The sequence below is a fragment of the Monodelphis domestica genome, chromosome 5, assembly GCF_027887165.1.
Source record: "Monodelphis domestica isolate mMonDom1 chromosome 5, mMonDom1.pri, whole genome shotgun sequence".
In the NCBI taxonomy this organism is placed as follows: domain Eukaryota; kingdom Metazoa; phylum Chordata; class Mammalia; order Didelphimorphia; family Didelphidae; genus Monodelphis; species Monodelphis domestica.
The window spans coordinates 132,701,861-132,714,847 of record NC_077231.1 but is presented as its reverse complement, the minus strand read 5'-3'; the positions used below and the strand labels follow the sequence as shown (position 1 = coordinate 132,714,847).

The 12,987-nt window shown below is 36.1% G+C and overlaps 1 protein-coding gene across 4 annotated transcripts in view; it reads left to right on the top strand.

The window, feature by feature from the left end:
* The window catches only part of ABCC9 (ATP binding cassette subfamily C member 9), a 194,794-nt gene that overhangs the window by 66,241 nt on the left and 115,566 nt on the right, over nt 1-12,987 (top strand). For all 4 annotated transcript variants that reach the window (XM_001362608.3, XM_016425869.2, XM_007503530.2 and 1 more), the window contains exons 10-13: nt 2,323-2,457; nt 4,293-4,455; nt 10,848-10,888; nt 11,534-11,676. In XM_001362608.3, coding sequence (XP_001362645.1) covers nt 2,323-2,457; nt 4,293-4,455; nt 10,848-10,888; nt 11,534-11,676 — 482 coding nt within the window. The remainder of the gene's footprint in view (nt 1-2,322; nt 2,458-4,292; nt 4,456-10,847; nt 10,889-11,533; nt 11,677-12,987) is intronic.

Genomic DNA, 12,987 nt, shown 5'->3' with positions numbered 1-12,987 from the left:
CCTTCAATAACCCAGAGCCACCCTATTGAGGCACTGTAGTAAGCCCTTCTGGAGGCATCCTTATCCCTACTGTTAACCATATATATGTATGTATAATACTAATAATATGTAATAATACATTCATATGTATCAATTTATGAAATTAATTAGTTGATAAAAATTTAGGAATTGGGATAGAGAATTGAATTTTAGTGATAGTGGGGTTTGAAGGAGGGATGTCAGGCATGGGATGATTAGTTGAGTGCCTAAAATATTTTTAATAAGTCTAAGATAAAAAACATTTCAGGGGAGGACCAAAGACTAACATCTCCTACTGTAAATCTTGAAATTTCTCAGACTTGTGAATGTTAAAAATTTCCACATTGAGGAATCCTCCATTGGAACAAATTCCCTACTGGGAAACATTCCCCATTTTGATGTGAGAACTTGCCAGGATCAGAAATGGGAGGACCTCTACTCCACCCATACTTAAGACTGCTTTAGGGGAGAAAACTCCTTGCTAAACAATGAAAGTACTTGGACCCATGCTTATAATAAGGCAAGGAGTTCGTTGAGCCATGCCTGTTTTTTAGAATTGATACAATGAGATGCTAGGTACCTAAAAGGGTCGGGCAAGTTTTCTCTTAATGAGATTAGTTGACTCAGCTGTGTTTTCACTGGTTCAGACTTACTGAGGAGATTAGTCGACTTAGCAGGAATTCAGATGGGCAGTCCTTTGGAAAACGTCTACAGTGATTGGTAGATGTAAGGACTTAGGGGAGGTGACATAGGAGAAAAACCCCTATATAAGAAAAAGCAGAATCTCTTGAGAGAAAAAATCCTTTTGGAGGATCTCTGATGAGTATCCCTTGGGAAGAATCTCTTGAGAGAGGCTCTGGAGAAGGGAAGCTCTTGGAGGACAATCTCTAAGGAGGTCTTGCTGGAGCTTCTCTGAGGGGACTCTGTCCCTCTGGAGAGAGGCCCTTTGGAACAGTCTCTGGCTGGAAGGCTCTTTAAGGAGGACTCTGGCTGGAACTCTCTCTGGTGAAGTCAGCTGAGATGGAGCTGGCCTGGTGTTACTAGAATCCTTGCTTAGACAGACCTTGTGGTGAGTGTTAAAAGACTGACTGACTGATCTCTCTCTCTTAAGACTCGGGTCTAGGCCATGTTGGCTTAAGGCCCATCATACTTATTTCCTTTTTCTCTCTTTCCCTCTTTTCTTTAATTCCACATTTGTATTAATTAAAATCTCTATAAAACCCAGTTGACTTGGGTATTTGAATAATTGGGAATATTTCCCTGGCGACCACCTTATATTTGATTTAAAAACCTAGACACTGTAGTGAAACATATTTTCTGTGGTCAAATTTACTCACCCTCTCTTATATCTATCACAATTTATATCTTCCACCATTTTAACTCACTACAGTTTACAACATCACTCTTTTAACTGTTACAGTTTTTAAGGCCTTCAACCATTTTAAATCTAATACTACTTTACAATTTTATTTGGGGATTGTACTGGTTGTTAATGAAAAACAAACTTTCTCAAACTATAGATTGTGTTTCCCAGGGAAATAAATGTTAATAGTTATTGAGACCATTAATTGAGAACCCCAAGCAAGTTGATAATGATAGATACTGCCAAACAATGGCTGAACTGGCTTCTTCCCTTTTTGTTACATACTGGCTTATCACCTATGTTTTGGTCCTACTAGTTTTTTTTTTTAAATATTTATCTTCCGTCTATTGGTTCCAAGACAGAAGAGTACTAAGGGCTAGGCAATGGGTGTTAAGTGACTTTCCCAGGGTCACATAGTTAAGAAGTGTCTGAGGCCAGATTTGAACCCAGGACCTCCCATCCTTGGGCCTGGCTCTCAATCCACTGAGCCACCTAGATGCCCCCCTCTACTAGCTTTTAATATTGACTGTGATTTGAAGAGAGAGAATATTGGTGAGGATCTTGAGTTCTTCAGTGGGTGACAGCACCTTCAAGAAAATAAATGCTATTTTAATATTATTTCCTCTTTAGAAATTGATGTAGTGCAGGCCAGGAAATTGGGTACCCTCACTGTCTTCATGAAATAAAATGGTATGGAATAGCAGAATCGTAGATAGTTAAACTAAGAATGAATTCTTTGGAGCACATCTTTCCAGATAAATCATAATAAATTCAACAGTTGAAAAGCAAGTTGATTTCTTCATAGACAGTGGTCTACCTGGTTATTTTTCTTTATTTACCATATTTCAAGAGTATTAAGAGTATTAAGTTTTCCACTCAAAATAATTCTCTTGTGGATTTTCTCTTTGTTTCTTCCCTGTTATATGTGTTTTTCTCCTTAGATCATAATGGGAGTGATTCTTCTCTATAACTTACTTGGATTAAGTGCACTGGTCGGTGCAGCTGTCATAGTTTTGCTCGCGCCAATTCAGTACTTCATAGCTACAAAGTTGGCAGAAGCTCAGAAGAGCACTCTGGTACGTTCCATCATTTGGCTCCTCTCTTAGGAAAATCTCATGCTGGTATTTATTTTCAAATATAGAAAATTGATACATATTACTTGAGATAACTTGAAAGGATATTGCTCATGTATTTAATCTTAATTCTTCAATTTTTATGTTATCATAGGTAGTAAACATGAATTTTTAATATTCCCAACATAGTTTAAAAAAGAATTATAAGTCCAAGACTTGAAACTCTTGGGTTTCCAAACCCCACATGGATATATTTTGATATTATGAATTACCCTTAAGTTATAAGACTATGAAGCCAATTCTAAAATATTTGCCCAAGGAATGAAAATTATATTTAGAGCCCTTTGGGCTCTAATGGGTTGCAAAAAAATAAGATCAAGGAACAAGAAAAGGGTCAGTTTTGGTGCTTGTGAAAACTAAATTTCCCTAAAATAGAATTACAGTATCTGATGAGGTATGGAATTTAAATAAAAATATTTCAGTGTCAGCCTTTTTAGTTAAGTATGCTCCTGGTTAGCTTAGTAAGGAAAGAAAAAAAAATCCTTGACCTTCTTTGGTTCTGCTATGCCCTGGAAACATTTCTTATTTGAGTAGGAATTGGCCCATTTTGAAGAAATATTTGAGAATCATGAAATTGTTGACAGTACACTTAGAAAGAAAGTTTGATGAAATATGAGTGAGCTCTTGGTAAATCATTTTATATTTAGCAAGGCTTTTGCTGCTGAAAATGTCTCTCATAATCAATTTTCCAACTAGTCTGTGGCATATATATCTTATACTTTTTGCACTCTAACCTTGCATCTTTGTGACTACTAATGGAAATGTCACATGGACAAATTATGCCCTTAACACACATATACACAACATCTTACATGGATGGGGGTAACTTGAAGCATATTCAAGAAACTCCCTGAAGGCAAATGCACCCCAAACATAGATCACATGCCCCTTCTACTAGGTTTACTTTTACTAATCATCCAGGAGGCAGAATTATTTCAATGCAAAGGTATTTTGCAATTTACTTTAGTAATAAAAATAGCAATACTATATAGCTCTCACAAACCTAAGACATTTTTTAGCCATACATGTGGTTAGTGAGAGATGTGGACACACAGAGAGATCACATAGGGAAGCACGTGTCTAAGGAATATGTGTGACTGCTGTTAGTGTGGAGAAGGAACTCTCCTTTGATGGTTCAGGACCATTAATGTCTATATCTGATATCATCAGGCTGCTTTCTGTGAACCTATTATAGCCTCTGGGCTATATGTCTGCTTAAACAGTTTCCTGAGGTCTCCCTCTAACCATCTCACCTCCTTCCCTACATGTCATGGTGTTGTCTCAGAGTTTTCCAATCCTCTCCATATCCCCATGGGATATGTTATAAAGTTGATTTGAGAGCATTTTTCTCATTTTTTGTCCATGTTACAGTTTCTATGATTTGCCCTTATTCAAAATTTTACTAGTTATGGCTTTGAAAAATACAAGTCATGTGCCTCAACAAGAGAGAACAGACAGCCTTTCTCTTTGTGATTCTGTTATTTTCTAGTAGACTTCTTAAATTAGTGTCACTGTTTATCAAAGAATCAGAAGACACAAACTTTTTTGATCTATAGGGTTTTTAGAAACCATGTCATTCAACACTTGGTTTTACAGATGAACAAACAAGTCTAGAAAAGAGAAGTGGCTGTCTCCATGCCACATAGTGGAATAGTGGTCAGGATCAGAATCAAACTTAAGTCTTTTATTTTTCAGTTTAGAGATCTCTCTCTCACAAATCACTTCATTGTTCTTTCATTTAAGCAATTCTCACATTATCTTACTTCATTATTTTACAGGATTATTCTACTGAAAGATTGAAGAAAACAAATGAGATACTGAAAGGCATCAAGCTTTTAAAACTGTATGCTTGGGAGCACATATTTTGCAAAAGTGTAGAGGAAACAAGAATGAAGGAACTCACTAGTCTCAAAACTTTTGCACTTTACACATCACTTTCCAGTAAGTTCATAAGATTAAGAATTGAACAAGATATTAAAGATGATTATCTTGATCTCCCTCATTTTATAATTGAAGAAATTGAGTACCATGGTGGTAAAATGACTATTTAAAGTTACATAGATATTAAGGAACAAAATCTGAAATTGAACTTGGGTCCATCTGACTGAATCCTCTATCCACTATCCCTCTGCCTCCTATTGCCAGGATAGTATTAGAGGCAACTAAAAATTGTTTGTGATCTCCTTGGTTTACATTTGTGGTTCTGAAATTCATGAGATTCATGTAAAAGAATTGTTTTTTGCCATAACATTCAATGAGACATTCAAGACACTACAGAAAGGCAATTTTTAGTAAATATGTTCTAATTAATTATGTATTTCAGATGTTATAACTTTTTACTTGGGAGAATTCCTATTAGTATCCAATACAAGGACAATTTAAAATATTTCATCATTGTACTGATTCCAAATAAAGTTTCAATTGCCCCCATATCTATTCTTTTACTTTTTGGATTTTGGAAAGAAATTTCAAATGCTAAATCTTTTTATTTTCCCCCCTCCCTCATACTGTCTTTTTGGAGGTTTTAATTTCAAAATAGGTGAAACTTGTCTCAAGCATTTTTCAGCCACATTCTCTGTAGCATAGAATGCTATGTGAGCTTGGAAAATACCAACTAATTTATATTAATATAAAACTTCATTTAAGCCAAGCAAATCTGCACCAAAATATAGAGAAGCCTGGACCAATATAATTTAATTCTGGTGCTCTTGTCATTGTAGTCAAGTACCACTGAAAGTCAAGAATAACCTATATTTCAAAGAATATTTCAGATCAGCCTGGTTGCTGCCTGGTGGGGTTTTGTTGTGGTTGTTCTCTTATCAGGTTGTTAAATATCACATAGACATACCATTTAGAGCAGGAAGAGATGTTAGAAATTTCATTAATATTTTAAAAACCAGTTCAGTGATGAATGGGTGGATGAGTTGGATATCTTTATTAGTAATAGCCACATTAATAACAAAGGGGCATCAAGTTAGTGATTTCATTTGACTGCTTCTGGAATATTAATGAAAAGATTCAATCTTATGACTGAACTGATATCTTGAGGATCATTTAAAAAAATTCTGTTTGGCTTTTCACAATCTGTCCCCTCTCAATGTTTCTGGATTTCTTATGTTTCTTATATTTGATTTCCCTCCACATATGCTAGGATCCAGTGACAGTGACCTTTTTAGTGTGCCTCTCACGAGACACTGTATCCCAATTTGATACATTTTCATCAGCTTTTCTCCAAGCCTGGAATGCTCTCCTTCAACTCTTCCTTTTAGCTTCTGTGGCTTCCTTCAATCCTAGTTTCAAATCTTACCTTCTGCAAGAGACCTTCCTGGGTTCTTCCCTTTCTCTGTAATACTGGAGCCCCCCATAGTTAGTGCTTCATCTCAGAGATTATTTCCAATTTACTTTGTAAATAGATTTATTTACATAGTTGTTTACATGTTGACTCCCTCGTAAGAATGGAGCTCCTCAAAAGCGGGAACTGTTTTTATCTATCCCTATATCCCCAGTATGTAGCACAGTGCTGAACATATAGTGAGTACTTAATAAATGATTGTTAACTTGTCTTGATTTGACTTGAATGCAAGCCATACAAGGGCTTATACTAAGCAAAAATGTGACATATGTATTCAAGAGCTGTCCAGATCCTCGAATAAGTATTTATCGATCATATATTGTATTTAGAACTGTGCTAAAGACTATGGGAATGGGAGTATAGAAGAAGCTATGACATAATCCCTTCCCTTAAATAGTTTATAGTCTTTTTAGAGAAGACTAATAAAAATGAAACAAGAATGACCAATTCAAGAAACACATTCTAAGAATTCAGAGAAGTTGTTCAGTGAGGGGTGAAGTACTTACGGATGAGATAAGACTTGCAGTAGTCCTTAAAGGACTAAAGGAAAAGCAGAAAGGAAAGGAAAGGCTTTTCAAATTTAGGAAAATCACAGATGTGTGATGTGGAAGAAACCCACAAGCTGGAGGAAAATGACTTGACATGAGGGGATTAGGGAAAAGTGGGAAAGAAAATTGGATGAAGCAGGACCGATCATGGACACTTGTTGAGAAGATTTTAGACTGGTTGCATGAGGTAATAAGGAGATAAATAGCATAGTCTAATTTTAACAGAGGCTCTTAAGACCCAGTGCTTTAATGAACAGGAATGATTCTTGTAGTAGGAACTCTAGGCACTAAGAGACCATTAAGCAGGTATTTTGAGGTAGGTGGAACCTTCAGTGCCTCCCAAATAATATTTCATAGATTCTCCATCATCTATGAGCAAACTGATTCTTTAGGAGGCTGTCCAAGCATGTTGTAAAATACCCCATAACCCTGCTCAAATTATGACATAAAAAGGCTCAGCTAGGTCCAGGGTCTTACTCAGGAGTTGCACAGCTGGTGTCACAGGTTTTTGGCCATATGTCAGCTCTCTACCCACTATGCTGGATGACCTGTGTTCAACATGGCATTAGTTTTGTTGTAGTCATAAGGAAGAGAACGTGTGAACCCACATGCCTGGTTCATCAAGGACCTGGGCTTGGAGAGCCCTCTCCACCAGTGTAGGCTACAACCCCATCTCTCATCTTACAGAGGAGCTGTATAGGTGGGGTCAGACATTCGCCCCTGGTCAAAAGAGAGACTCCAGTGTGGATCAACACTGGCCACTCTGCCTCTCCCCCAGCCTTGGGGTGGCAGGAAATGAGGGCTTTTGCACAGAAAACACCACTTCAATATGTGTATTTTGAAAAAAGAGGGAAAAAAAGAAATCATAGAGTGCTGGTTGGAGTGTGTTTTTGGTCATCCTGGTCTTCATACCCCAAATAAAATTTGGGCCATAGATTTACCTTTTAAAATTTAAAATGTGCATTTGTATATTTATATTTGTTGGTCACTTGACAATGGTTTCTAAAGTGTATACTTAATGGCTAAAAATTACGTACAAGACTTTAATAATGGTATGTCCAATATACCTTTTTTTGTTGTGTGGTCTAAATGTGTGCTTTGTACAATGTACAGAAATAGGTTTTTTTTTGTCTTTTTTTTTTTACAAAGGAAGCCATGTCACACAAAAAAGCAGGATTTTATAACCTTGCACATATTTATTTTTTATAGTTCTGGAATTCATACAGGGTCATTCAGAAATACATTTTCTCCTTGTGCCTTTGGAAGTCTATGCTTGTGTAAAGATACTGTTTTGTTTCTGGTACCAGAAAGGAATATAGATTATTTCTGCTCTACCAAAAAAAAAGTAATATAGCACAAGGCATTTTTCTAAAATATTTCCCCACGATGCCTTCCAATGATACCAGCTTCTGCTTCCTACCTAACTGGAATGCCTATCATTTCAGTGATTCATTCCTTTGGATCAGAGTGAAATAAGTAATTTGGAGTAGAAAAGTAGCATGGCTACCTCTAAATATGTTAGTCCATTCTTTTAGATTAATTTATCAGGATTAAAACTGTACCTTCATGCAAAGAATAATAAATCTAGTGGCAAAAAATTCTTGGTTTAAATCCCAACTCTACAGTTTCTTAATTGCATGACCTTAGGTTCACTGAGAAGTGCCTCAGTTTCCTACTCTGTAAAATAACATAGTGACAGTTTCACTTTCTATTCCAAAGCATTACTGTAAGGAACATATATTGCTGTTGTTCAGTTGTGTCTGACTCTTCATGACCCTGTATGGGGTTTTCTTGGCAAAGACACCTGAGTGGTTTGCCATTTCCTTCTGCAACAGATTAAGGCAAATAAAGGTTCAGTGACTTGCCTAGCATCACATAGCTAGTTGAGTGTAGAGTTCAGATTCAAACTCAATCTTCCTGACTCCAAGTCCAACCTCTCTATTCAGTGTGCCACCTAGCTGTTTCCAAGGCAAACAGAAGTTAAGTTACTTGCCTGGGGTCAAACAGCTAGCATGTATTTGAGGCTGAGAATTTGAACTCAGGTCTTCCTGACTCCAGGCCCAGTATTCTTTTCACTGAGCCATCCAGTTACCTCTAAGGAACATATATAGAATATCTTAAAAACTGTAAAGTGCAATATGAATAGAAGCTATTCGTCCCAGACTAGTTCATAATAGTTTATATTTATATAGCATCTCCAAGTTTGTTTCAGACTACATAAACCTGAACCTCACAAGAGCTCTAGAAAGTAAATACATAGGTATTGTTATCCCCATTTAACAGATGAAGAAATTAATTCTTAGAGCAGAGAAAAGACTTGCCCATGATCACATAACCAGAAAAGAGAAGTTAGAAATACAGGTTTCCCCCCTAACTTTAAATCTAGCATTCTTTCCACTACACCACACTGCCTGTTACCTTTGAAAGCCGAGCAGAATACTTGGGGAATGGGACATAAAACAGTTAAGCTTTTATGGCAGAGAATGAGTTCATGTTGAAGGGGAAGGAAAAAATCAGGTGCATGAAGTGTCTCCGTGTTGGTTTATGTGTGATAGAGGAAAAGGAGGGTACAAATGACAAGAGGAAAGTATCCAGAAAAACTTTATCTTCTTGGCAATTTTGAATAGGTCTATCCATGGGAGCTCCAATCTGACCTGGGTGCCAGACTATCTCTAGACTTTCCTTGGAGATACAAACATACCCATACCCATATTTGCATATATTGAATCAGTAGGAACTAAGGATTCCTTTAAGTTGGGAAGTGGAGGTGGTTCCACTTTACTCTTAGGGAAGGCATAGAAAAGCGATGGAACCTCAGACTTTTAGGAGAGTGTGTGATAAGGAACCTGAAAAGCTTCTCTCCTTTCCCTGCTCAGGGAATGCCTATCCCATATAGGAACCAGAGTCAAAGGGCAGATGTGGAAGACCTTTTCCCAAAATTTTTATTCTTCTATAACATTTGAATGATCCATCTACACCAATCCCCCTGAAACTGAACAACAAATCATTACTTGATATCCCGGTTCTTTAGTGATAATCAGAGACTCCTGTTAGAGCTCTTTCTTAGCTGGAGTAGCTTGCCTACATTCCTGGTGGCTGAGATGATATCTGGGAGAAAGGGCAAAGTTCCTCTGCCTTATTCCATAGAAGAATTTCCAACTGTCCATTGCCAAGCAGCCTTGTGCAAAGTTTATATATACAACCCAATGGTTGATTTCAATTATTTAAAAGAAGGGTAAAACTATACTTTTTGGTTAAATTTGAGATAAATTCAGTTTGTTCTAATTGGGTAGTTTAAATTTGAACTTGAAATGATAGGAAATAAATTATAGGAGAGAACTAAAGGAAAAGGACATATTAAGAATAGAATAGTAGCAGGCATGATGATATTCAAAAAGTAAAAGAGTTGAAGTCAAGACTTGGCCTCTGCCTAAAACAACTCCATGCTTTCCTCTAGTCTTGCTTTGGTCTAAGAGAATACTAATTTACTCCTGGAGTTGTAAACATTTCCATTTCTCTGTTGTCTGGAAGGCTAGAAAGGGTTGTTCATTCAGTTATAAATGTTATAAATGATGAAATCAGTAACACAGTAACATAGAGATAATAGTGTAGAAACTTAAATTCTACTTCTAGATCTTGCACTATTTGTGTGACTCATCATCTCTGTCCCTCTTTCTAAGACTGTAGTGTTTTTTATGAGAAACAGCCATGTAACATTGTTATCTTAGATGTTTTAAAAATATTCCAAATATTATAATTGGACTTGGCATTTTAGCAATGAAGGACAAAATCTGAAAATTTTTCCTACTTTTAAATTTAGTTACTGTATTTAATCATAGACAGGCAGAATAAGCACTAGATCATTTTTCTAAGCTGCTTAAAGTGGTATGTGTATAACTGCTTTCCTCAAAAAGGCAATTATGAAATTGACGGGGAATTACTAGAAGTGATGTGAAAGCCAGCTCCTTAACTTTCCCAACAGTTATCTTCTTGCTAAGCTTTTATATTTTAGTTCCTTCAACTAACCAAATAGCAGATCCTCTCTATGGGGAAAGAAAAGAATTCAGTGTGTGTAATATTTCACATAGAAATGTGTCATATCCTACTTAAAAATGCCCAGTTTGCTTCACCATTCTTTACGTTTTGCCAACAAAAGGTTATTTATTTCCTGAACTCTATTATTTATGATGCTTCAAATATTATTTAATTTTGTAATAAGAGGAAAATATTCTTCTATTGGGACACCACATGGGAGCTTGGTTGACTGTGGATAGTTAGTACGAGTTGGGGAAATTTTGTGAAATGTTATTTAACTTTATCCCTTGTGTCTCTCAGAACACTTAAAGTAATAATAGGAGGTTAATTAATTAAATTTAAGAAAATGCTTTCATAGTTGAAAGACTCTAACATATATATTTTATTTCCTTCCACAGTTTTTATGAATGCAGGGATCCCCATAGCAGCTGTTCTTGCAGTAAGCCGATCTTTTTTTTTTCCTTTTAGAAAAGAAACAAAAAACAAATGCCATTGTTTCTAGAAATGACTTACCAGCAAATGTATGGGTAGCAACGTATCTATCTGTTTACTCATCCTCTTGTCTCTTTCCTTTTTTGCTTCAAAATTTATGTTTTATCAGATTCAGCCCCCTGATGTTTTTATGACAATGATTATAACAACTCAATTGTTAATATAATTTTGATTATCACATTATATTTCAAATGCAAACTAAAAGCAAACAATTTATAGGAATTGAAAAGACTTTACTATATTGAAAACTGATGTCAGTTTCAATGATGGTACCATTCTTAAGAGAAACCTTAAAAAACACTTCTCACTTCTTTAGAAAATTAAATACTGATAACACTCTAGTAAATTAACAAATTCAGTTCAATTCAGCAAACATTTTTAAAGACCTATTTTATTCAAGTTAGATGAACTTGGGTGAATTTGTCTTGGCTTTTCTTTCTTTTTCTTTTTCTTTTTCTCTTGTTTTGGCATTATCGAGAAATAAGTTGGATCCCTTGGGAAATTTAGACCTCTCTGACATATGAAATCAGTATAATTTTTATGAGGCTTTTGGAGGCAATTCCTAATGAAATCTTTGTTTGTGATTCTATAGACCTTTGTGACTCATGCTTATACAAGCAAGAAACTCTTAAAACCAGCAGAAGCCTTCGCTTCACTGTCACTCTTTCACATCCTGGTCACACCTCTCTTCCTACTATCCACAGTGGTCAGATTTGCAGTCAAAGCAATTATCAGGTATGCATTCTCTTTAAGAGTTCTACATTGGTTTTATTTGGCCCCTTAGAAACATTATATGCTCCATACTCTTTGAAAATTATTTACTCATCTTATGGTCTCTGAATGCAATGATAGTCACTATAGAACACCACCTCAATTTATGTATTTTGAGTGAATTCTGGGTTTGTTTGTTTTTTGAAAATTTGTAGTTATCCATCTCAAAGACATAATTTTCCTTGTTTTTTCCCCCTATTCTCCTCTACTCTCAAACAATAATTAGCAATTATGAATTACCATTTCCAAAGTAGTCTAAAAATAGCACTCTGAATCTTTTTTTATAAGTCCCCTGCTTCTAATGGTGCATTGGGGAGGCATATCCAGGATATTTCTATCAGCAATGAAAGAAAATAGGGACATCTGGCAGTCAATCAACCAAGGAATAGAAGAAAGAGTCTCTGCCCTTGAAGAAATTTACATTCTCTTACAAGAAGACCTCAAGTTCACAGATAAATCAATAGAGTAGATGGAAAACTACACACATTTTTTGAGAGGGGAACTAACAGGGAAATCAGGAAAGGCTTTATGAAGAACGGAACATTTAAGCCAAGCCTTGAAGGGATCTAGTAATTCTAAGAGGTAGTGGTGAAGATGGCAGGCATCCCAGGCATAGGTGTTAAGAGGTGTAGAGTCAGAAATGAAATGTTGCATACAGGAAAATGCTAAGTGACTAAAGCATAGTGACTGTTAGGAAGAATAATATGTAATCCATCCAAAGATAGTCTGGAGCTAGAGTGTGAAGGCTTTCAATTCCAAACATACCAGTTTGTATTTTCTCATCATGACATTGGGGAGCTACTGTTCCTTCTTGAGCAAAGGAGAGATTTGATTATACCTTGAATTTAGAAATATTTGGCAGATTGTTTGGAGGAATATGAATGATTATCCTTATGCATAATAAGAATGTTTTAAATTCTTTTAAAGCCCTTGAACTTCTTTCTTTCCTAATGTCTATATAAATCTGAAACATATAAATATAGTGATTTTCTAGCATAATATTTGTGTCCACATGGGTTGTCTCAACATATAGATGTGGTTTATGGATGACATAGATAGATAGGATCTGAGGTCTGGCTGCTTTTTAAGAGAGGATGGCCAAGGACCTTGTCCATGTTGCCAGCATCCTACATGGAGAAAAAGGGCAGGGGGAACCAAGGAGTACCTTCTAGTTGAGTATCAGTTGGATGCCTTCTTTGGGTATCAGGCTACAATTCTGAGGATTGCTTCCCCTTTTCCATTTCTAATCTAGGGGCTGATAGGTATAAAAGGCAC